The sequence below is a fragment of the Octopus sinensis genome, linkage group LG3 (genome assembly GCF_006345805.1).
Source record: "Octopus sinensis linkage group LG3, ASM634580v1, whole genome shotgun sequence".
In the NCBI taxonomy this organism is placed as follows: domain Eukaryota; kingdom Metazoa; phylum Mollusca; class Cephalopoda; order Octopoda; family Octopodidae; genus Octopus; species Octopus sinensis.
In genome coordinates, this window is record NC_042999.1 from 130,976,535 (window position 1) to 130,999,949 (window position 23,415).

General features: G+C 35.3%; 1 protein-coding gene across 4 annotated transcripts in view; it reads left to right on the forward strand.

Moving 5' to 3' along the window:
* Positions 1-23,415, forward strand: part of LOC115209424 (tRNA-dihydrouridine(20) synthase [NAD(P)+]-like) — a 61,257-nt gene that overhangs the window by 5,136 nt on the left and 32,706 nt on the right. For all 4 annotated transcript variants that reach the window (XM_036501334.1, XM_029777838.2, XM_029777839.2 and 1 more), the window contains exons 2-8: positions 4,494-4,632; positions 7,480-7,525; positions 8,566-8,657; positions 10,953-10,996; positions 12,732-12,792; positions 18,579-18,626; positions 20,791-20,856. In XM_036501334.1, the coding sequence (XP_036357227.1) occupies positions 4,510-4,632; positions 7,480-7,525; positions 8,566-8,657; positions 10,953-10,996; positions 12,732-12,792; positions 18,579-18,626; positions 20,791-20,856 (480 nt within the window). In that variant the 5' untranslated portion in view covers positions 4,494-4,509. The remainder of the gene's footprint in view (positions 1-4,493; positions 4,633-7,479; positions 7,526-8,565; positions 8,658-10,952; positions 10,997-12,731; positions 12,793-18,578; positions 18,627-20,790; positions 20,857-23,415) is intronic.

The following is a 23,415-nucleotide window of genomic DNA, read 5'->3' on the forward strand; positions in this document are numbered from 1 at the left end:
CACTGATAGGAAATTTCGTAACATTTTTCCTCATAACTCTTTTTCCTACTAAATTTTGTTCAATGCGACTAGTGATTCTGAATTCCTCATGCATTTTTCTATCATTTAAGCCTAAGAAAGGTATACTTTTAATTTAAAATTAAAAAGTTTATGTTAATTGAAGGTGAATAGGTGCCTTACTGCCCCCCTTGAGGTCGCAGATATTTTGATGTAACTTTTTTTTTTCTACTGAACCGAATCTCAAACTATTTAAGCCAAAGTGTAGCTGAGGAGGTGTCCTCTTTAAAACTATCAACAATTTGCAATTTAGATGAGAACTGAATTAGTGGTGAAGCTTGGAAGCTGCTGCAATTGACGAAATGGTGGACTTAAGAATATATTCAATCACTACCATGGTTGAATGATATCAGTCTTTTTATTGCATATTAAAAAAATGCCACTTGTAGTTTTTAGCCATAAGACATTTGAGTTCATCTCTAAACCAGTAGGACTGTTAATGGTGCTAATATTTTTAAATTCATCATCTATTTGGATATGGTAATATCCACCACTGTGCTTGAATTTTGAAAAAGACAAAAACAAAAAATCTTAAATATTAGAAATTGTATAAAGCCTCAAACAAATTTACACCTACTTTATTGTCACCTCTGCTAAATTAATCTGTCTAATTTTTGTACAACTACTATAGGGGATGCCCATTTGCTACTACCAGTTGGAACATGTTCTGATATGCATTATTCAATCATTTTATGTAGCTTCACAGCTAGTGGAAAAATATGGATTAGTAATTTATGAAATTCAAAGTGTGAAAGGTGTACTTTCTCTTTCAATCTAATACTGGCTTTCTAAAATTTAAGCATACTGGTATATTCAACTTGAAACACAAAAGATCTGATTTGTCTATCCATCTCAGTAAGACTATGATTTTTATCACAGCCTGTGGCTACTACTGTTATTGGTGTGTGATCTCAAACTGAGTGCCTTTTCCTTGGGTATCTTCATAGGAGACCAACATTTTAATCCACCAAACTATCAAAATTTTAGAGAAATTTTGGTTAACCACTAAGTATGCAAAATTTCTTGGAATTAAGGTGACCTTGCTATTGGTATCCACATGCATATCTAAATTGATGTTAGACAATTTAACATGAAGTAAGATGGTACGTCTCCTGCTTTGAAGTGTAAACATTTATTTCAGAGAGGTGATATTTGTCCCCACTTAAACATGAATGTTCTATTGGGGATAAATATTACCTTTCTGTATTAATACTGTCTCTATCACTAATCTACAATTACTTTAGAGTTAGACCTTTCATTCTCCATGTGTTCATCAATTTGTTTCATACTTCCTTTTTTAAGCTATAAATTGATTGCAAATGTTACCTTTTTTCACACAAATTGTGCATCTTTACAAATACAAGATATTTCCCCTTTAATAAATGTATGTTTAGAACCATTAAGTGAGCATTTTGAAAATTTCTTCAGTTTGCTTATCTGATAGGCAGTGGTAGTTTTATCTTCTACTTCATGATAAATATTCACTGTGTTGAAATGTGATATCATCTATTTTTGAATGAAGTTTATACATGCACTAAGGGATATATATAGATATATATATTTCTACTGCAGTGTTTCTCTATAAAATCTATACATGCACCAAGGACATATATCTTTACTGTAATTATTGCAATACATTTGATACCTGAAATATATGGTACATTCTTTGAATGAATTTCATTTGTTTGCATTACTTCTTCAGTACTTTAGTTACCTTGACCAAGTTGAATACACTGTGCTCTGATTATGCTGAAACATTACCATCAGCTTAATTACAAGATAACACTACATAAAAGTCCTCTCTAATTATTCCACCTTCATTAGTGTTGGCCATAACTCACTTTCAACCAGTTTTGTCACAAGTCATGTATTAATGAACATTAAAATTAAAACTTAACAACAAACTTGTGATAGCAGACAAATAATATAGACATGCCAGCAGTATGATAATACTGATGTAATATAATTATCAATGAATGATTTAAGATAATTAAAGAATACCTTGTATATATATGACACTGAATACATTAACTGATAGAGCATAACATTCAGAGTTTAAGGATAGTTTAATCATCTTCATAAATTATAAAAATATATGGATTTGTGCTACATTCTATCACTCTTCTGTCACATCCTACATTTTTTAGCATTTGTGTGAGAAAATAATCCTTTGTTATCAGTAATGAGTAGAATTCTTTAAACTTCGTAGGATGACTAATGTACACTAAATTATCTTCAGCAGTCATTACCTAGTCTGTAACTCACCTCTCCATCTTAAAATCACAAAAATTCACAATGGTTCGTACTGACATTTTTCTTTATTCCATTTTTTACACTTGAAGTGGACATTTACTAAAAATCTCATGTATCTACTAATTATATAACATTTAAAATATTGAATTTATATCAGTTTTATTTCCACAAAAATGATGCTTTTTGCATATTATCAGTTTCATCAAAGTTTAGTGCATTGATGAGAAGTTCCTCATTTTGATTGTTGTTTTCACCATGTTTCAGCTGTGTACGCACCAGCCTTCTTCAGATATCTTATGAGTCACCTTAGGGACTTGCCTGGGATTAACCGCAGAACATCTAGGTGACTGCACTGCATTTCAGCACCTTTATCTACTATGCCAAAATGTAGTGAAAGCAACAATCAACATGAGAACACAACTCTGACTAATACATAATATAAATTCTTCATCTCAGAAATATAGTATTGTATTGGCCATGTAGTTAAGAAATTTGATTCCTAACCACATACTTTCAGGTTCAGTCCCATTGCATGGGCAACCAAAGCCTCGTAAGTGGATTTGGTAGATGGAAACTTAGAGAAGTCTGCCTGTCTGTTTGTCTCTCTCTCTGTATATATGTGTGTGTGTGTATACACATCCACATATATGTATTTGTACACTACAGTATTACACCATTCTTGCAATACATCCACATTGAATAGAATATAAAGATTGCTATTCAGTACTAATACTGCTTCCACCACTAATATTCAATTTTTACCTAGTCCACCAGTTACCTGCATTAGCAACACTGATAGTGGATACGTGCTTCTGACATTGTGGAAACATGCTGAAGTCATGTGATCTAGCAGTTCTACCACTGGTGCTTAACAATTTTAGTCTGCCACTGACATTTCTAATTTTTTAAGCACTAAATGTCTATACAAGATGCTCTTTCAAGACAAACACCACAGTAGTACAATTTTCTTACAATGCATCTACACTAAGGATATAAAGATTGCTACTCAGTACTAATACTGTTTCTGTCAAGTGTGTGTGTGTGTTTTTATATACACATACGTATATATGTATATGTGTGTGTGTGAGTGTCTGCTTGTCTTGATATCATGTGATAGTTGTAAATGAGTGTCACTGTTATACAAGCAGTATCATTCATTTCCAGTGTGGAAACAGATGAGGGTTGGATTGACAAGTAGAAGGGCATTCAACCATAGAAAATCTGCCTCAGTAAACTCCATCTGGTCAAGCAGAGTGGCTAAGTAGAAGCATGCTGGGCCCATAACCCAGAGGTCCATAGATTGAAACTATGCTCTGCTAAGGTAATTTTTTGTGGAGGTGCACAGCTCAGTAGTTAAAGTATTGGGTTCACAAATATATGGTAGTGAGTTTGATTCCCAGACCAGGCTGTGTCTTGGGTGTCTTGAGCAAGACACTTTATTTCACGTTGCTCCAGTTCACTCAGCTGTAGAAATGAGTTGTGATGTCACTGGTGCCAAGCTGTATCAGCCTATGCCTTTCTCTTGGATAACATTGGTGATGCAGAGATGGGAGGCTGGTATACATGGGTGAATGCTGGACTTCCACAAACAGCCTTGTCCAGACTTGTCTTGGAGGGGAAATTTGTAGGTGCAATCCCGTTGTCATTCATGACTGAAGAAGGTCTTTACCCTTTTTTCAAACTCTATCTGACCTATGCTAACAGAAAAGTTAATATTAAAAATGATGATGAAAAACAATGCAGCAAACCCAGTAATTATTCCAAAATCAATTAAAACAATTCTAAAGATAAAGATAAAATGTAGGCTATTATAATGAAAACCTGTTTTTCTTTTTTTAAACCTCCTGCTGAATATTTGCTTGATTATGGCTACTTTTTAAGATGTTTTATTTATAATTAAATTTCCTTTTTATTATTTTTTTTTCTAGAAATTCAATAATTTTTACATTTTCATCTTGATACTTTCAGTGCAGCAGTACCTCTTCTCTGATTTTTCTGACTGTATATGCTTCCTAAATAGTTTTGGACATAAGTAATTAATTGATTTCTATCACTTCTAGTAACTAATATGTTATCTCTTCAGCTTTGACTTTCTATGTAAAAAAAAAAAGAAATGAAATAATGCATTCTCCATCCTCTTTACATGTCATTATTTTACTCAATGTTTGTTAATTTTTTTTCAGTCAATCTGATATTACTATGGATGGTAGCAACATTATAGATTTTAGAAATAAAAGAATTTTGGCTCCAATGGTTAGAGTTGGCACTCTTCCCATGAGGCTCCTGGCACTTGATCAAGGTGCTGACCTTGTATATTGTGAGGTAAATTCATTTTCTCCTCTTCTTCATCTACTACTACTACTACAACGATGACCATCACTACTACCACCATCACTACCACCACTACCTTACACCACCATCTTCATCATTATCATCATGGTGTGAAATCCAAATTACATAAGTTTGGTCCCTAATACCTTTATGCTAGTATTATTCTTTTCTACTCAAGGCACAAGGCCCGAAATTTTTGGGGAGTGGGCCAGTCAATTAGATTTACCCCAGTATGCAACTGGTACTTAATTTATCGACCCTGAAAGGATGAAAGGCGAAGTCGACCTCGGTGAAATTTGAACTCAGAACATTATGACAGACGAAATGCCGCAAAGCATTTCACCTGGTGTGCTAATGTTTCTGCCAGCTTGCCGCCTTTATGCTAGTATTATTATTGTTGTTATTTTTTTTTTATTTACTATTTTGTTCTGAACCCTTTTTTCATTGAAACTTTCCCTAGTAAATTTTTGCGTTGCTCTAGAATACTTTCTTAAATTGCAACTAATCATCATTATGTTTCACACACCATCCCATTACAAGTGCGATAAACCTTTCACTTTGTATGAATATCCCCTAAACTGATTCCATCTACTAAATACTCAGTAACAATATTCTATTATTATTGGCTGCATTGCCCTGCAGTAATTATTGACAGAAATGTTCTGGGACCAAGTCACTGTATGCTACCATAGATTATTATGAACCTTAAATGATGAAGATAACTGCAACTGTGGATGCAATATTGTTATCATTGTCATTGGTTTAACTGTTGTTTTACATGTTATTTTTCATCATACTAGTCTGAAATATAGTATTATTCCAAACCTCTTGCATGAACACAAAAACTTGCTAGCTAGCCTTAAGCTCAGTCCTGTGATATGCTGTTAAAGTCTTTTGATTATTGGTATAAATATAAGAAGCTGCAGTGGGTGAATGAATAATCTATCAGTCTCTCAGCTGCAGCATTTTGTTGGCATTGAATTATACTATATGCAAGATAGTGAACCAGCCTTATGTCTGATAACAAAATAGACTACAGTTAGTGATGATGTGTTGATCTAACTGTAAACTGTGTGGTTTGGTATTTCACAACTTGAGATATGTTCTTCTCACTTGAGAATAAAATGAAATAGAATTTTTTTTTTTTTTTGATGTGTTTGAAATATTTGATTTCAAACCTATAAAAGTATAAAATGAATAGCAATAAAATAAGATCAATATACTAACACAGAAAACTAAGTAAAATTTTCATAAACCAGACAAATTAGTGTTGTGCTCAAATATAAGCAAAAACGTATTTAATTCTACTATTTTTTTTTCAACCACTCTTCTTTTATCTCCAATACACAGTTTATAAACAACTATACCAATTATAAGAGCAATCTAATACAATTTATAAATATAACTATCTCAATTTTATGTACTTCTCAAATAGCCACTAGGTCAATAAAATAAACAGTGATCACAATGTTTCTTCATCCTTACACTTTATAGAAACAATATTTTTGTCAATTTTTTTTATATATATTTGCAAGCAAAATAATATTTATACTTTGAATTTCACATCTAAAATGCACAAAATTCTCAGTCTTTGAGTCTGAAACTTCTGCCAATTACATAATAAAATAATATATTTACTCATGTTTTGAGTTCTATTCTCCTATTTGTATCATTAAACTTGTTATTTCCTTTATAGTTATTTTGATCATTTGATTCTTTCTTTCATTTGTAACAATAATTTTCATGAATGTCTTTTTGTGTATTGTCATATGTTGTTTATATCAGGGGGTTCTTAACTATTTTTTACCTATGGAGCCCATTAATTACTATTTTATTCAGGTGGATCCCCATAGCCATTCAATATATAAAAACTGGTTTTATAGAAACTTCTTTCAAAATTTGCATTTTGTTTTTCACACATTAACTTGTGTAAGTTGAACTATGTGAAATGTTAGAGAAAGAAACCTAGTTGTTTCTTGCAATGCATATATCTAAAAAAATAATTTTTTCAGGGATCCTCAAAATACTATTGTGGATCCCCAATTTACTGTTTTGTTGTGTGGGTCTCCAAAAATCTCATATGAGCCCTCAGGGGTCATATGGACCCCAGTTGAGAATCAATGGTTTATAGCCTTCTCTGAAGAAATTGGCTACCAAACTAAAATAAACATTGAGTGTGAAGTAAATATATTTGCTTTCCTAACCTCATAGTAGATCTTATTATATCTATAGTGTTATGCTCTTAACCCTTTTGTTACTATATTTCTCTTGAAATGCATACACTATGTTCCAATTAATTTTGAAAATTATGGAGGATTTAGGAAAATAACTTTATCGTTATTAAGTTGGTGTTTGAACATAACATAAAATTTTGAGGGAAGGTTTTGATTTAGATCCATTAAAACTGGAAATTTGTATTGTAGAGTCATGGGCAGTCTCAGGTGGGTTGGTATCAAAAGGGTTAAACAGAAACCTTTACCTTTCTTGCTTCACCCTGCACCACTCCTATTTCTGTAATTAATATCTCAATATTAAGAGGGGTCTCCACCTGTAAATAGACTTGCTTCAACATGAAAATATCAAAATTTGAAAAATCCAAGCCACTAATAGTTGCATGTTAAAATGGCTGCATATTATTAAATTTATATAAAATTGAGTAATATTAATTTTTCTTGCAAGTTTAAAACTTAGTTTTTAAGTAAATATTGATACATGAATTAAAAATATGCATTTTTGGATTAAAGATATCTTTTATTAATTTACTGAAAATAAGCTATAACTTATTTTTGAAACTGAAAGAAAATATACAGTTCAATGAAAGTTTTCTTCTTGTTACAGGAAATTATAGATTTCAAAATTATTAATGCTAAACGATTTGAAAATGGTGAGTACTCTCAGCCATGTTGTTGTTATTGATGTTGTTGTTAGCTGCAATGAATGGGATGGGAGTTAAAGCTATGAAATATTGATTCTTGATTCATTAGTTCACATTCCCTATAGGAGTTATACTATAACTTAACCAAGACACGACTCTATTTTCCTAGGGTCTACTATTATATATTGTATGTAGAAGTGGATAATGGAGTGTGTCGAAAAGGAGGCTAAATTATCCAGGCAATACAGTCATCTGTTTTTGTTACACTAGCCAATACTTTGATAAGCAATCATTAATCTCAGTTAACTATCACTCATTATGCTTTAAATTTACATTGCAAGCACAATATTTATTGTATGCAGTTCATTACTTTTCCATCAAAGAATACATGACATCGAAAGATAATGATGTGATTGAAGTTAAGCTAATTTGTGAGTTTCAAACCTTAAATAATGAAATAATGCATATTTGTTTTCTTTCCCCTACATTTTCCTCTGTATTCTAATTGATGAGTGAACTGAATTTGCTATTTAAGCAGGATGGTAGATATGAATGTTTGGGGGAACAATCAACTTAGAGTTGTAAATAGAAAGGTATAACATCTTGTCTTGAATTTTATTTAGGGTTTAATTTTATACACCTCATTTTTAGTTGTTTCCTTTTCTTACTTAAAAAAATAACAAAAGTTATCATGGTTCTTATAATTAGAACTTAGTTACTACTGAGATTGTTCCTATTTCACTGACCTAGTTCATCACAAAACCTATTTCATAAGCAATAATATGTATGTATGTATGTATGTATGTATGCATGTGTGTTGTGTGTGTATGTATGTATATATATATATGTATGTATGTAAGTGTATATGTTTGTGTGTCTGTTTATCTGTATGTATATGTATATATATATATATATATATATATATATATATATATACATGTATACATTAGTTTTGGGTTCTTGAAAATTGCAAAACTTTATAAGAATCTTCTCATCAGTGAAGTGCCAATTTTTAATTGATAATGAAAGATGTTAATGTTATGTTTCAGAAACATTGGGAACTTTGGATTTTACTTTATCTGATGGCACTGTTGTATTCCGTACCTGCAACCGAGAGAAATCCAAAGTCATTTTCCAGTTGGTATGAATATTTACATTTCATTTTCTGTGCTTTTAAGATTTGTTGCTGGATAAACTTTTAAATATATAAATGGTATAACTTTCACTTGAGATATCCTTCTGAACCACATAAACTAAAGAGAGTGTGTAGATATTTGATGTTAGGGAAATATTGGTTTCAAATTTTGGCACAAGGCCAGCAATTTTGGGGAAAGTGGTAAGTCACTTACATCAGCTCATGTGCTCAACTGGTACTTATTTTAGCAACCCCAAGAGGATGAAAGTCAAAGTTAACCTCAGCAGAACTCAAAACCAGAACATAGAGCATTTTGACTGGTGTGCTAACAATTCTGCCAGCTTGCTGCCTTAAATTTATCGAAAATATTAGCCTTATATTGTTGTGACAACTCAAGTGTAATTCAAAAGTCTAGTAAGCATTTATATGAAGTGACTAACAAACAAGATCAGTGAAGTTTCATAATGTACATATTGCTCCTACCCATCTTGCTATCCTTTTTTATACCACCCACCTTTTCTTTATAGTTTTCATCCACCTTCCCACTGCATTCATTACCCACTAACTGACCTCGGTTCCCTCTGGTAACTGCTTCAATTCAGAGATTCAAGGATTGTTGGTCTACAGTTGTGCTTTTCATATACCAGCCACCTGGACCACCACAGCTAAAATAGTACAATACCATCATCATATTATACCATTTTAAGGACAGTGAACAGTGTCTCATCTTTTTATAATGACATTTTTCTAAAAAAAAAATAACTATTTTATCAATGAAAGATATATTCTTTTACTCTTTTACTTGTTTCACAACAAACTTGCAAAGATGGTATTAAAAATATACAAAGACAAAATTATAATAAAATAAAATTAAAAAAAAACAGGCATGGCTGTGTGGCAAGAAGCTTGCTTCTCGACCACATGGTTCCAGGTTCAGTCACACTGCAGGGTACCTTGAGCGAGTGTCTTCTACTACAGCCTCAGACCAACCAAAGCCTTGTGAGTGAATTTGGTTGATGGAAACTGAAAGAAGCCCATTATATATATATTTATGATGGACTCTCTTGTTGTGAACAACAAATGAGGGTTCAGTAAAATAACAGCGTTAATCATGTTCTATGGACACAAATGTGTCTCTTGAGGCTTGCTGGTGCCTTGCGAACCTTTTGGCAAATGGAATAAGTTGAGGATTCAGTTTACTTGAGTGCTTGTGAATCATTTACTATGTTTTCTTGAGTGGAAGGCTAGCCCTGCTTTGCTTCATGCTACAAAACCACAATGACAGGTAAGGTTTCCATGTCTGTGTGTGTCTGCCTTTGTGTCTGTCTGTGCCCTCACCACCACTCGACAACTGGCGTTGGTGTGTTTACATCCCTGTAATCCAGTGGTTCAATCAAAGGAATCAATAAAATAAGCACGAGGCTTAAAAAAGTAAGTCCTTGGGTTGATTTGTTTGACTAAAAAACCCTTCAAAGCATGGCCACAGTCAAATGACTGAAACAAGTAAAAGATGAAAAATTTTTTAAATAACTTAAATGCTGAAAGGACTTCTGAATTACCCTGTATATTAATTAATATTATTTCAATGAAGAGTTTTCTAGTGGAGAAAACATTTGTACATTACTTTGATCTCATTTCCATTAATGTCTGTTTTTTTCACCAGTAAGACGTTTTTTGTTATCTGCTCCATTTATTTATATCTAAGAATGTGATGTACAAGGAGGTGCTGAAAAGTTCCTGGTTTTAAGGGTATCGCAAAAGGTCTGGTTGGAGGCCAAACCTTCTAAGTTCTTTTACAGGGCTTAGAAAAACTGAAGGACTGCTGTAATAAGTGTGTGAATCTGAGGGGGGAATGTGTTGAATAAAATCATAATTAACTGATCCTCCTGTATTTTCCTTTACCCAAAGCCAGGAACTTTTCAGCACCCCCTCATAATGTGCACTATCATGGCTGAACACTTACAAATATAAACTATAGTATTTTTTTATATAATGACTGTTAATCAGTGACTGTTAATAGGCACTAGTGTAATTGTGGTTGAGAAGCTTACTTCCTAATCATGTGTCCTTGGGTTCGGTCCCACTATGTGACACTTTGGATGAGTATCTTTTACTATAGCCCCTGGTCAACCAAGGTACATTACAGTGGGACTGAACTTGAAACCATATGGATGGGAAGCAAGCTCCCTAACTACACAGCCATGCTTGTGCCAGTTTTAAAATTATTTTGGAAACTATCATTTATGAATAGCATCTATTAAATATTATGAATACATGTTTTCTTTCTTATTATTATTGCAGGGAACAGCAGATGCGAAACGGGCTCTTATATCTGCCAAAAAAGTGTATGTTGATATGTTTGCTATATGATTATTATTTATGGAAATTTTAGAAGATATGTGTAAAAGCATTTATTGCTTTTTATATTAATCTTTTATTTTATAAGCACAAACTTTGATCAAAATTCTTTTATTAAATATTCAATTTTTTTTTAATAGTTTTCTTGAAGTAAATCACATTCAGATCATAGCTTTGATTAAGCCTGCATTGTACATGTTACCGTTGTACATTTTCTTAAACAATATATGATTCTGGGTTCAGTCGCACTGCATGGCACCTTGGGCAAGTGTCTTCTACTATAGCCTCAGCCCGACCAAAGCCTTGTGAGTGGATTTGGTAGACAGAAACTGAAAGAAGCCTGTCATATGTATGTGTGTGTGTTTGTGTGTCTGTTTTTGTCCCCCTCAAACATCGCTTGACAACTGATGCTGGTGTGTTTGCGTCCCTGTAACTTAGTCCTGGGGTCGATTTGCTCGACTAAAGGCGGTGTTCCAGCATGGCTGCAGTCAAATGACTGAAACAAATAAAAGAATTTAAAAAATATATACTTATATAATAAAATCCACATTCCTTTTCCAAAAGCATTGAAACAAATGATACATGTTCTTTATTACATGGGAAAATGAAAGTAAATCTTCATATTTCAACATAAGCATCAGTGGCATCAACAAGTTTCCTCAGATGGCCAGGGATGGAATGAACAACCTTCTGAAGGACGTCGTCTAGGATATTGTTGAGAACCTTCTGAATCCATGTCTCCAAATCCTCCAGTGTGCAAGGCTTTGTCTTTTACACACCACTGGCATCAGTGCTTTTTACATGGCACCAGCATTTACAAGCCTGTAAGATTAGGAATGCTCAGCTGGAGAGGGCTGCAACGGATGAGTTTGTATGCAAGGGCAACCATACTTTGCTTGATGTGTCTTTTCAAGCACAGAAAACCACCAGGGGTCTCAGTCCCCTGTCATCCCTTCTGTGAGTTCCAGTGTTTATAGATCTGTTCTCACCACTTCATCCCATGTCTTCATGGGTCTACCCCTTCTATATGTTTCCTCTAGAATTAGAGATCAGCACCTATTGATGCAACTGTCCTCATTCATATGCATTACATGACCATACCAGTGCAGTCTTCTCTCTTGCACACTATATTTGATGCTACATATACCCTGATAAAATTACCTATAACTACCTATATGTTACTTTAACATCGTAAATCATGCAATGAATTATCAATATGATGACTTAATTATTGAGTTCAAATTCCAAGGTCCACTTTGCCTTTCATCCATTCAGGCTCGATAAAATAAGTATCAGTTGAACATTAGGGTCGATATAATCGACCTACTCCCTCCTGTTAAACTGTTGGCCTTGTGCCAAAATTTGAAACAAATATGATGACTTAATTAGCATAATTAATGCATAATTTTATTTTGCTGGACAAATGATGAATATGATGTTTGAATTCTGACAGTGAGCTTGTTTTTCTTTTCTGACTTAAGCTGATACTAATAGAGTCTAGTAACAAACTTTGTTTTGCTTATAGTAGCATTCTAAATGGATGTGAACATATTTGACTTCAAGTTGTACCTAGTTTACCTTGTATAATATATTAAATTGTAGTTTGCATTACCCAAAATGTATTTTAACTAGTTCTAATAGTTAGAAGTTTCTTTTAAAATGTTTATTGATTTAAAGTTATTGATAAATATAAGGTTACTAAAATTCACCTTCTATTTGTAGAGAAGATTGTATCGCTGCTGTTGATGTCAACATGGGCTGTCCAAAAGAGTTTTCTATAAAAGTATGTACTTAGACATCATTTTAATAGTATTTTTGGTATTTTGAATGTCTGTTTAATTAATGAATGACTCTGCTTGTATGGCAATGACTCTCAATTACAACTACCATGTGATGTCAAGACAAGCAAACACAAACACACACTCATGTATTTATATTCATTCATGTATATGCCTATAAATATACTGATGGGGTTCTTTTAGTTTCCATCTACCAAATCCACTCACAAGGTTTTTTCAGTGTTCTCAGTCTGTTAATGGCCAAGCGTTCAGATGAGTATACTGGCACTGATGTAGCAACATTCGAAATCTTGTCTAAGTGAATCTAGCCAAGGAGAACTGACCAAATTTATGTTAATAAACATAATTTGGAAAGTTCAAAACCTAAGTCCTAGATTATCCACATTTATTTACAGGTAAGATGAAATTTTTTATGTTCGCTGCCCACAAATATCTTTGCCAGTATATATATATAGAGTGAAGCATTACTATAGCATTGTATATTATCAACTGCTATTTCCAGTAAATATTGGTGCATTGTTGTACCACTCATCATCATCATCATCGTCATCATTTAATGCCTGCTTTCCATGCTTGAATGATGCTTTTTACATGCCACCAGCACAGGAGCCAGTGTGGTGGCACTGGCAACACCCATGCTCGAATGGTGCTTTTTATGTGCCACTAGCACTGGACCAGTCAGCCAGCACTGGCATCAGCCACGCTTGAATGGTGTTTTTTATGAGCCACAAGCATGGAAGCCAATGAAGCGGTACTGTCATCGGCCATGACAAGGACTTCACCTGATGCAACAGGTCTTCGCAAGTGCAGTTTATTGCCCATTGACTGAAGGGTACTCTTAAATGGGCCAGTTATGCTGCACTGGCATAGGCCATGGTTACGGTCTCACTTGGCTCACTTGCTGGGTCTTCTCAAGCCCAGCATATCTCCAAAGGTCTCAGTCACTTGTCATCATCTCCATGAAGCCCAACGTTTGAAGGTCATACTTCACCACCTCATCCCAGGTCTTCCTGGGTGTAACTCTTCCACAAGTTCCCTCTACTGCTAGGGCGTGATACTTTTTCACACAGCTGAGCTCATTCATACACAACACATGACCATACCATGCAGTCATCTCTCTTGCACACCACATCTGATGCTTTTTATGTTCAACTTTTTTCTCAGGGTGCTTACACTCTGTCATGTATGTACACTGACATTACACATCTAGCGGAGCATACTAGCTTCATTCCTTGCAAGCTTACGCATGTCCTCAGCAGTCATGGCCCACGTTTCACTGCCACATAGCATGGTTGTTTGCACACATGCATCATACAGTCTACCTTTTTTACTCTGAGTGAGAGGCCGTTTGTCATCAGCAGAGGTAGGAACTCTCTGAACTTTGCTCAAGCTATTCTTATTCTAACAGCTACACTCTCAGAGCATCCACCCCTGCTACTGACTTGGTCACCTAGGTAATGGAAGCTATCAATTATTTCTAGTTTTTTCCCCTGTCATATGATGGAAACTGTTTTCTGCACTTTTTCAGTGTTTATGCCCCTGAGCATTTGCCACACACAGTGTTTTGCAAAATAATCAAAATTAAAATTTTATCTCAAAGAGAGGAAATTGGAACATTATCCAATGAAAGTCCTTTTTAACACCGATGAAGGGAATTTTAGGTCCTGAAATATTGGACAGATTAAAGAACAACAGCAACAGCAATAATAAAAAAAGCAAAGATTACCAGGTAACTTACTTTTAATTTTTGTTGCTTCATCTTACAGTCCATTTTGCATTGTTTAGCCTTCTATCTCTTTCAATATATATATATATTTATATATATGCACTTCATTATTTGTGGATTAACACTTCTACCATTGGCTTCATGTGGAAAGAATTTTTGCAAATTTCAAGCAATCCACTTAAAAATGCTGGTAATTGCCTCCATTTCTCATCAAAATGGAGGTGATTACCACCTTTTTTAAGTGGACTGCTTGGAAATTTTGAAAATTTTTTCTATATGAAACCATTAGTTGCATTATTAATCCACAAATAAAGAATATTTATCCATCAAATGTGATGCTGAACATGCATTCCATTCTCTCTCTTCACTACTGTTGTGTGTGTATATATATATATATATATATATAGTCAACCTAGCTAAAACCAAAGTCCTAATAAGTAGGAAGGTAAACAAACCACAAATGCCTTCAGGTAGATGGCCCTGCTCGATCTGTAGAAAAGGCGTAGGTAGAAACTCTATAAAATGTACCCAGTGTAAGCTATGGACACATAAGAGGTGCAGCAATGTCAAAGGAAGGCTAACTGGGAAGATAGTTTTTGTATGTGGCAGATGCTCAGGAGCAATAAACACTGAAAATCTGCAGAAAACAACTCCCGTCACTTTCCAGGGGAAAAAACTAGAAGTAGTTGATAGCTTCCTTTATCTAGGTGACTAAGTCAGTAGTGGGGGTGCTGAAAGTGTAACTGCTAGAGTAAGAATAGCCTGGGCAAAGTTCAACGAGCTCTTACCTCTGCTGGTGACTAAAGGCCTCTCGCTCAGAGTAAAAGGCAGACTGTATGATGCATGTTTACGAACAGCCATGCTACATGGCAGTGAAACATGGGCCGTGAGGACATGCGTAAGCTTGCGAGGAATGAAGCCAGTATGCTCCGATGGATGTGTAATGTCAGTGTGCATACTCGACAGATTGTTAGTACCTTGAGAGAAATGTTGGACCTAAGAAGCATCAGCTGTGGTGTGCAAGAGAGACGATTATGCTGGTATGGTCATGTGGCGAGAATGGATGAAGATAGGTGTGTGAAAAAGTGCCAATCCCTAGCAGTTGAGGGAACCCGTGGAAGAGGTAGACCCAGGAAAACCTGGGACGAGGTGGTGAAGCCCAAACTTCGAACTTTAGGCCTCATCGAGGCAATGACTAGCGACCAAGACCTTTGGAATTATGCTGTGCGTGAGAAGACCCGGCAGGACAAGTGAGTCCAGCCCACTTATGCATGTCTTTCCTCCCTTGGACACACAAAGACCTGTTGAGGCAAGCGAAGTCGAAATCGAACCTCCGACGACAGGCACCCATGCCAACCTCCCTTCATTGGACACTAAACTCTGCTTGCGAAGACCTGCTGGGGCAAGTGAAATCGGAATCGAAATTGAACCAATCCTATGACTGACACCCGGTAGTTGCCAGGACAACTGGACTGACTCCTGTGCAGGTGGCAAATGAAGAAACACCATTTTGACCCTGTGCTTGAGGAGATCCATTGAGTTAAGTACACCAACATCAAAATCAATGGAAACTGCAGTTGTGATCCCTGTGCTGGTGGCACATAAAAAGCACCATCTGAACGTGGCTGATGCCAGCACCGCCTAGACTGGCTTCCATGCCGGTGGCACGTAAAAAGCACCATCCGAATCGTGGCCGATGCCAGCACTGCCTTGACTGGCTTCTATGCCGGTGGCACGTAAAATGCACCAATCCGATTGTGCAGGTGGCACGTAAAAAGCACCCACTACACTCACGGAGTAGTTGGCATTAGGAAGGGCATCCAACTGTAGAAACACTGCCAGATCATACAGGAGCCTGGTGCAGCCTTCTGGCTTCCCAGATCCCTGGTCGAACCGTCCAACCCATGCTAGCATGGAGAACGGACGTTAAACGATGATGATACATATATTGTATAAATATATTTTCTCATATTTTAGGTTATTATTCTCACAAGCCATTCATCTAAATCCAGTCTGAATACTGTCGTATTTTTGATATATAATTTTAAAATTGTCACATTAAAATCTAAGAAAAAAAATAAAAGTTTCTATTATTCATGTTTGCCAAATCCTATTTTATTTTTCTTGTTTGCACTGTGAGCGGAAATTTAATAATTATCATTATATTTTCCCCTGCTTGTGTAAGTTGGTCAGGTCTTCTCTAGTACAATATTTCACCATTTATTGCAATCCTTTGTCACTTCCTTTGTGAGATTTAGCATCATATGTCTACTCCAGCACAGTTTTCTCTTTTACACATCATTGTTGGTACCTCCTGCATTCAGTTTTGCTGTCAGCCCATTTTGTGTTCATTTATGTATACTAACATTATACATCCAGCACAGAATGGACACCTTATTTGTTTCCAGCTTTTACATATCTTATGCATCCAGTACTCCTGTCTTACTTTTGTGCAGTATCATACTTCATATACAGGCATCATATAGACTTTCAAATCTCAACTTTTTCTGCCCATTTCTAATTTTGGCCACTATGCGTTTGGAATACCCACCACTGCTGCCACATAAGCAACAGGAGCTGTCAACTTCTTCTAGGGGATCTTCTGTGCATTTGGAAGGGTTTATTTCATTAGTATCCCTGTGCATCTGCAACGTATGAACTCCTTCTCTCTCAGCCTGCTTGTAATCCCACTGCGTCTCTCATATACTCTTATACTGGCTACACTGTGCAGAATTTTTATTTATATCTTTTCTGCATATTATGCTTGCTCACTTCCTAAATGACAGTAGTTCTACATCCTTTCTTGCTACCTAAGACTTTTATCTTAGTTAAATTTACTTTAAACCTGTTCATTCTAGGCCCTGCTTCCATGTCTGACAATTGTAACTTTTTGATTGATTCAACTTTGAGAACTAGGTTGTTGACATACAGGATTTTCCACAGCTAATCTTGGATTTTTCTGTTATGACTTGGATATCTATAATAAATAAATGGGAGCTGAGAGTACCTATCTGCATGCTAAATTCCTTACTGAATTTATTGATAACTCACACCTTGATGACAGCATCCCCTCATGGCTCTCACAAGCCATTCATCTATACCCAGTTCTTTTAATAACCACAAGACCACAAAACATGAAGCACTACCAAAGCCCTTCTCCAGGTCAATTTACTTTCTTGCTTTTTCCCCATCCTGGCACCAAGCTGAACTGCATTTCATGTAAGCTAATTCTCTTCCTACTTAAGCTCCTTCCTACTGCAACTCTTTTTGTCTATAAGTGTGATACTTCTGTAGTTGCTCCTTTCTTGAGCTTTGTTTTTTTCTCTTGTAGCAGTTGACAATGATACATCTACAGTAGTTATATGGGATGACACCTCTGAACAACTTAATTAACTGTGCAAGTGATTAGTGCATGTCCTCCTTCACCTGATATTTTTAGTATCTCAACAATTCTCCCTGATGGTTCAGTTCTTTCCTTGCTTTCACATCCTTAATGGTTATTTAGAACCTATAGTTGTTTCTTCTTTGGTAATCTCTCACCTACACAATTCTCTGTGTTCAATGTAGCTGCCTCTTCCCATTCCTCTCTTTTCTTAGCAAGTATACCTCTTACATTATGTACATGCTTTCAGTCCCATGTTTAGATTCAGATGCGCTGCTTTGCATTCTGAAACACCTCACACCTTCCAGCTTTATATCACAAACCTCTTACATTCTACTTCTATTTATCTGCTATTATTCCTTGCTTCTCTCTTTATTCTTTTCTTTTCAGACCTGTCTCTTAATATTTTTCTACTTTCCTATGCATTTATGTATAGATCTACAAAATCTGTGTGTTTATACAACAATATTAATCTCATGTATTCTCAAATTTTTGAAAATAAGATTATATAATATAGTGCTACAATGTAACTAATTTGATTTTAAAGTATTTCTCCGTTTAAAGTAAATCTGTACATAGGAGAAATAATCTGTAAGTCTCATACATCCATAAAGTTTCATTACAGAAATTTTCTGTCTTTCTGTTTAATCAATTACCATTAGGGTGGAATGGGAGCTGCACTTCTGAAGAAGCCAGAAAAAGTTAAAGAGGTATGTTTAAAATTAATTCTATATTATAGTTTTTCAAATAAACTTGCTTCTTATTTCAATAAAATCTCAGTTGGCAAACTGATTTCCTTGTTCCATTAGTTCTTTGATGCTTCACTAACTAGATAATTCATTATATTTTTTCTGATTAATATCTCTAAACTACTTTTAATTACATAATATTCAGACAGTTCTGAAGGTTCTGAGAAAAATGCGTGTTAAATCAGTGGAAAAGTTCTGTTTGTACAAGCTTTAAATTCATCAAATGTGGCATAACCTCATTTTTTTGTCCTTCCTTCTAGATTATATTTAAACTTTAATTCTTTAATCGTCTTCAACTACCTTGAGCTATGATTAACCTTTTTGATACAAACACTTGAGACTGCACCTAGTTCTGTATTAAAAACTTGCTTTTTTAAAGTGATCTAAATTAAAATCTCCCATAAAAATATCATGTTGATTTATGTTCCAAACACCAGCTTAATAATGACAGTTATTTTACTAAATATTCCATTGTTTTCCAAATTCATTGAAACATACACAGTGTATTTCAACAGAAATATTGTAATGAAAGGGTTAATATATCTTTACTGTAATATACAGTTTCAAACAATTACCTCTTGCTCTATGGTCATGTGCTATATTTATTGCTTTTTTCATTATTTATTTACAATGCAAATCTTATCATATAGTGTTATATTATGCCATTCATGAAACCTTTGCATCTCTTTTGGTCTGATCTTATGACTGTTGAAGATCTTAGAGTGTCATCCCATTTTAAATTCTCCAAGTCCTTATATAAAGTTATGAGTTGTTGTAAGTCTAACTCTTATTTCATTCATCTTTTGGTTAGGTACTAACCTGATGGAGTATCAATATAGTGTTTGGTACTCTATTAACATGGTTTTGATATTTCAGTGTACACAAATCAAACATTGTTATACTTTCTCAGACAGAATTTTGCAGTTGAAAAAGCCATGGTGCATTTAGATTTTGCCTGTATTACTTACATGAGAAGGGATGCAAGATAAAAATGTTGAAACTTCTATGTTACGCTAAGTATTAGTTTACTTATAACTTAAGAATATAAGAATGTATGAAAATGATAATATTTGAAGGTAATAGGAGAATGTACTAATCCAGAATTTAATAGTCTGATCATTGTCAGTGCCAGTTTTGTTACATCCACTTTTTTGACACTGGTATTAGCTGAATAAAACTTCTTGAAATACTATTGTTTGGTTGGATGCCCTTCCTAATACCATCCTTTCCTTTTCAAGTAAAATACTGTTTTATATTGGAATACCCATATCAAACTGCTCAGCTGCTGGACATAAACAAACACCACCTCTGTCCAGCAGTGTTGGTTTTAAGATTTGCTGAGACACACAAGCATGCGCATACATGTGCATACATGTACTGCACCATCATCACCATGTGTGTGTGTGTGTGTGTGTGTGTGACAAGCTTCTCTACAGTTTCCATCTACCAAAGTGTGCTCACAAAGTTTCAGTTAACTCAAAGCTATAGTAAAAGACACTTGCTCAAAGTGCCACACAGCAAACTTTGTAACACATAGCATGCCTGTGCCTGTAACATACATATCTCCTCTCAGTTATACTGATCATCATCATCATCATCATCGTGATATGTAATGATATTATTTCTTATGTTTTTATGTGAGTCAAATTAAAAGGGATGAAGTATTATTTGGCTTTCAACAAAACAGATTTATGGGATAAGTACCATAAAGCAGCTTTCCAAAAGGGAAGAGCTATATATTACCGACAACTAAGCTTGAACTCAGAATCCTGGTGTAGATCAGTGGTTCTTAAATTAACAAATACCAGAACGTCCCAAAATATTTGTGAAATTTTTAGATCCTCTCCTTCCCCACCACCCTCAGTCTTTATTTACAAGATAAAATAGTGTTTGAATTCATATAATATTTTTTTTATCATGGAGTGGATGAGCTGAAAAGTTTAAACCACCTTAATTTTATTAAATATGGCAATTTGTCTTACCTTTTTTAATCCCTGCAGCACCACCACTACCACAAGAAACACTGATATGGATGGTTAATTCATAAAAAATTGTTTGATGCTTTTTCTTTTGATCTTCTAAGAAATATTTGGCAGAAATAAGTTTTAGTAAAATTTTCTTTCAGATTTTAACCACACTTGTTAACAACTTATCTATACCGGTGACATGCAAAATTCGAGTCCTTCCTTCTGTAAGTTTATGGCTTTTATTTCAGTTATTTACAACTTTTTATTATTATTATTGTTATTATTATTATTATTATTATTATTGTTGTTGTTGTTGTTGTTGTTACTAAGGCAGCAAGCTGGCAGAATTGTTAGCATGCTGAACAAAATGCTTAGTGGTATTTTGCTTGTCGCTACATTTTGAATTTATATTTCACCGAGGTCAGCTTTGCCTTTCGTCCTTTCAGGATCAATAGATTAAGTACCAGTGAAACTCTGGGGTCCATGTAATCGACTCATCCTCTCCCCCAAAATTGCTGTCCTTGTGGCAAAATTTGAAACCATCATTATTATTATTATCATCATTATTATTATTACCATTATTATTATTAAGGTGGTGAGCTAGCAGAATCATTAGCACATTGGGTGAAATACTTAGCAGTATTTCGTCGGCTGCTATGTTCTGAGTTCAAGTTCCACCGAGGTCAGCTTTGCCATTCATCTTCTCAGGGTCAATAAATTAAGTACCAGTTAAATATTGAGGTCGATGTTATCAACTATTACCCTCCCCAAAATTTCAGGTCTTGTGCCTATACTAGAAAAGATTATTATTATTATTATTATTATTATTATTATTATTATCATCATCATCATCATAATCATAAAATATAAATGAAATTAATATGGTGGAGAATGAAATTTTAGACCTGAATCCATTGTCAGTCAAATTCATAAAAAAAAAAAATTACTCATTAGTTTTACATATATTCATAAAAACGCCTTTTTATGTAGTTTGAAAGATGTTTTTCAATTACTGTTTTCTGTATTTTTTTTTATTTATTAGAGTAATAAGATTTTGAGACTTGAAACATAATAATTAAGTACCAGTGAAACTCTGGGGTCCATGTAATCGACTCATCCTCTCCCCCAAAATTGCTGTCCTTGTGGCAAAATTTGAAACCATCATTATTATTATTATCATCATTATTATTATTACCATTATTATTATTAAGGTGGTGAGCTAGCAGAATCATTAGCACATTGGGTGAAATACTTAGCAGTATTTCGTCGGCTGCTATGTTCTGAGTTCAAGTTCCAGGAGGGAACGTCGGACTGCTGAACGGGAATACAGGTTGCATAAATCAGACACCAACAGGAAGAAGTGGAATAAATCCTCCAACCATCTCAAGCAAGTGACAAAAAAAGCAGTGCTTGAATTTGAACAGTGCATAGCAGCCAATCCTGACAGCAAGGTTTTCTGGAAATATGTGCACTCAAAGCAGAGACCTCACTCTCCAGTGGGCCCTCTTCGCAACCCTCACACAAACCAGATCACTGACGACCCCAAGGAATGCGCAGAACTCATTGCCGAGTGCTATGCAAACATATTCACTGTTGAAAGTCAAAATGTACCATCTTCACCATCACTAACAGCAAACTCCATAACAACTATGGAATTTACACCTGCAATGCTGCGACGTCACCTTCAAAATAAGCGCAACTATGCCTCCCCTGGTCTTGATGGAGTTACATACCTGCTTCTCAAACGTGGCAGGCACTTCCTTTTACACCAGCTTTCTATTTTCTTCCAGTACTGTCTCAACAATGGTGCTACTCCGGAGCAGTGGAAAACTGCCAGTGTCATTCCTCTGTTCAAAAAGGGCGACCGCACATCACCTGTCAACTATCGCCCAGTCAGTCTCACTAGCTGTATTGCAAAACTGATGGAATCGTGTGTCAGAGAAACACTCTGGAACTTCTGGAGCTCTCACAGTCTCATCCGACCCTCACAATATGGATTTGTCCCTAACTCCAGCTGCAGTGACCAGCTTGTCGAGTTCCTTGAGGACATTACTCAGATTACTGACAGTGGCTCATGGGTGGATGTTGTCTACCTTGACTTTGCTAAGGCTTTCAACTCTGTGCCACACAAAAGCTTATGGTGAAACTCTCTGCAATGGGTGTGGGGGATGACCTTTTTAACTGGTTGAAATCCTTCATCCTCAGCTGAAAGGAGGTAGTCACAGTTCTAGGACAGCACTCTACACCATATGAGATGTCATCGGGTGTACCACAGGGATCTGTCCTTGGTTCCCCTCTTGTTTGTGGCATACATTAACGACATAGATGCCAATTTAAAGAATGCCACAGTATTGAAATATGCAGACGACATCAAGCTGTACCTTGAAATCAAGAGGACAGATCCTGATGTCTACAACTCTTTCCTGCAATCAGACCTAGACACAATGCAGCAATGGATCACAGACTGGCAACTGAAACTGGCTGTGGACAAGTGTACCACCATGCATTTTGGGAGAAAAAACCCTGCGTTCACATACTCCCTCCACAACACTGATATCAAGAAATCCTCTTGCGAGCGTGACCTAGGCATCACTGTCAGCAGTGATTTGCGTTGGTCAAAGCATATCTCTAAGATTGTCAGGAAGGCCGAGAGGGTGTCTTGGCATCACTCAGCAGGTCTTTTGTTAGCCGCTCTCCAGCCATCTATTTAAAACTGTATACAGCTATGGTACGACCACACTTGGAATTCGCATCATCAGTTTGGAACCCCTATCTTGCACAGA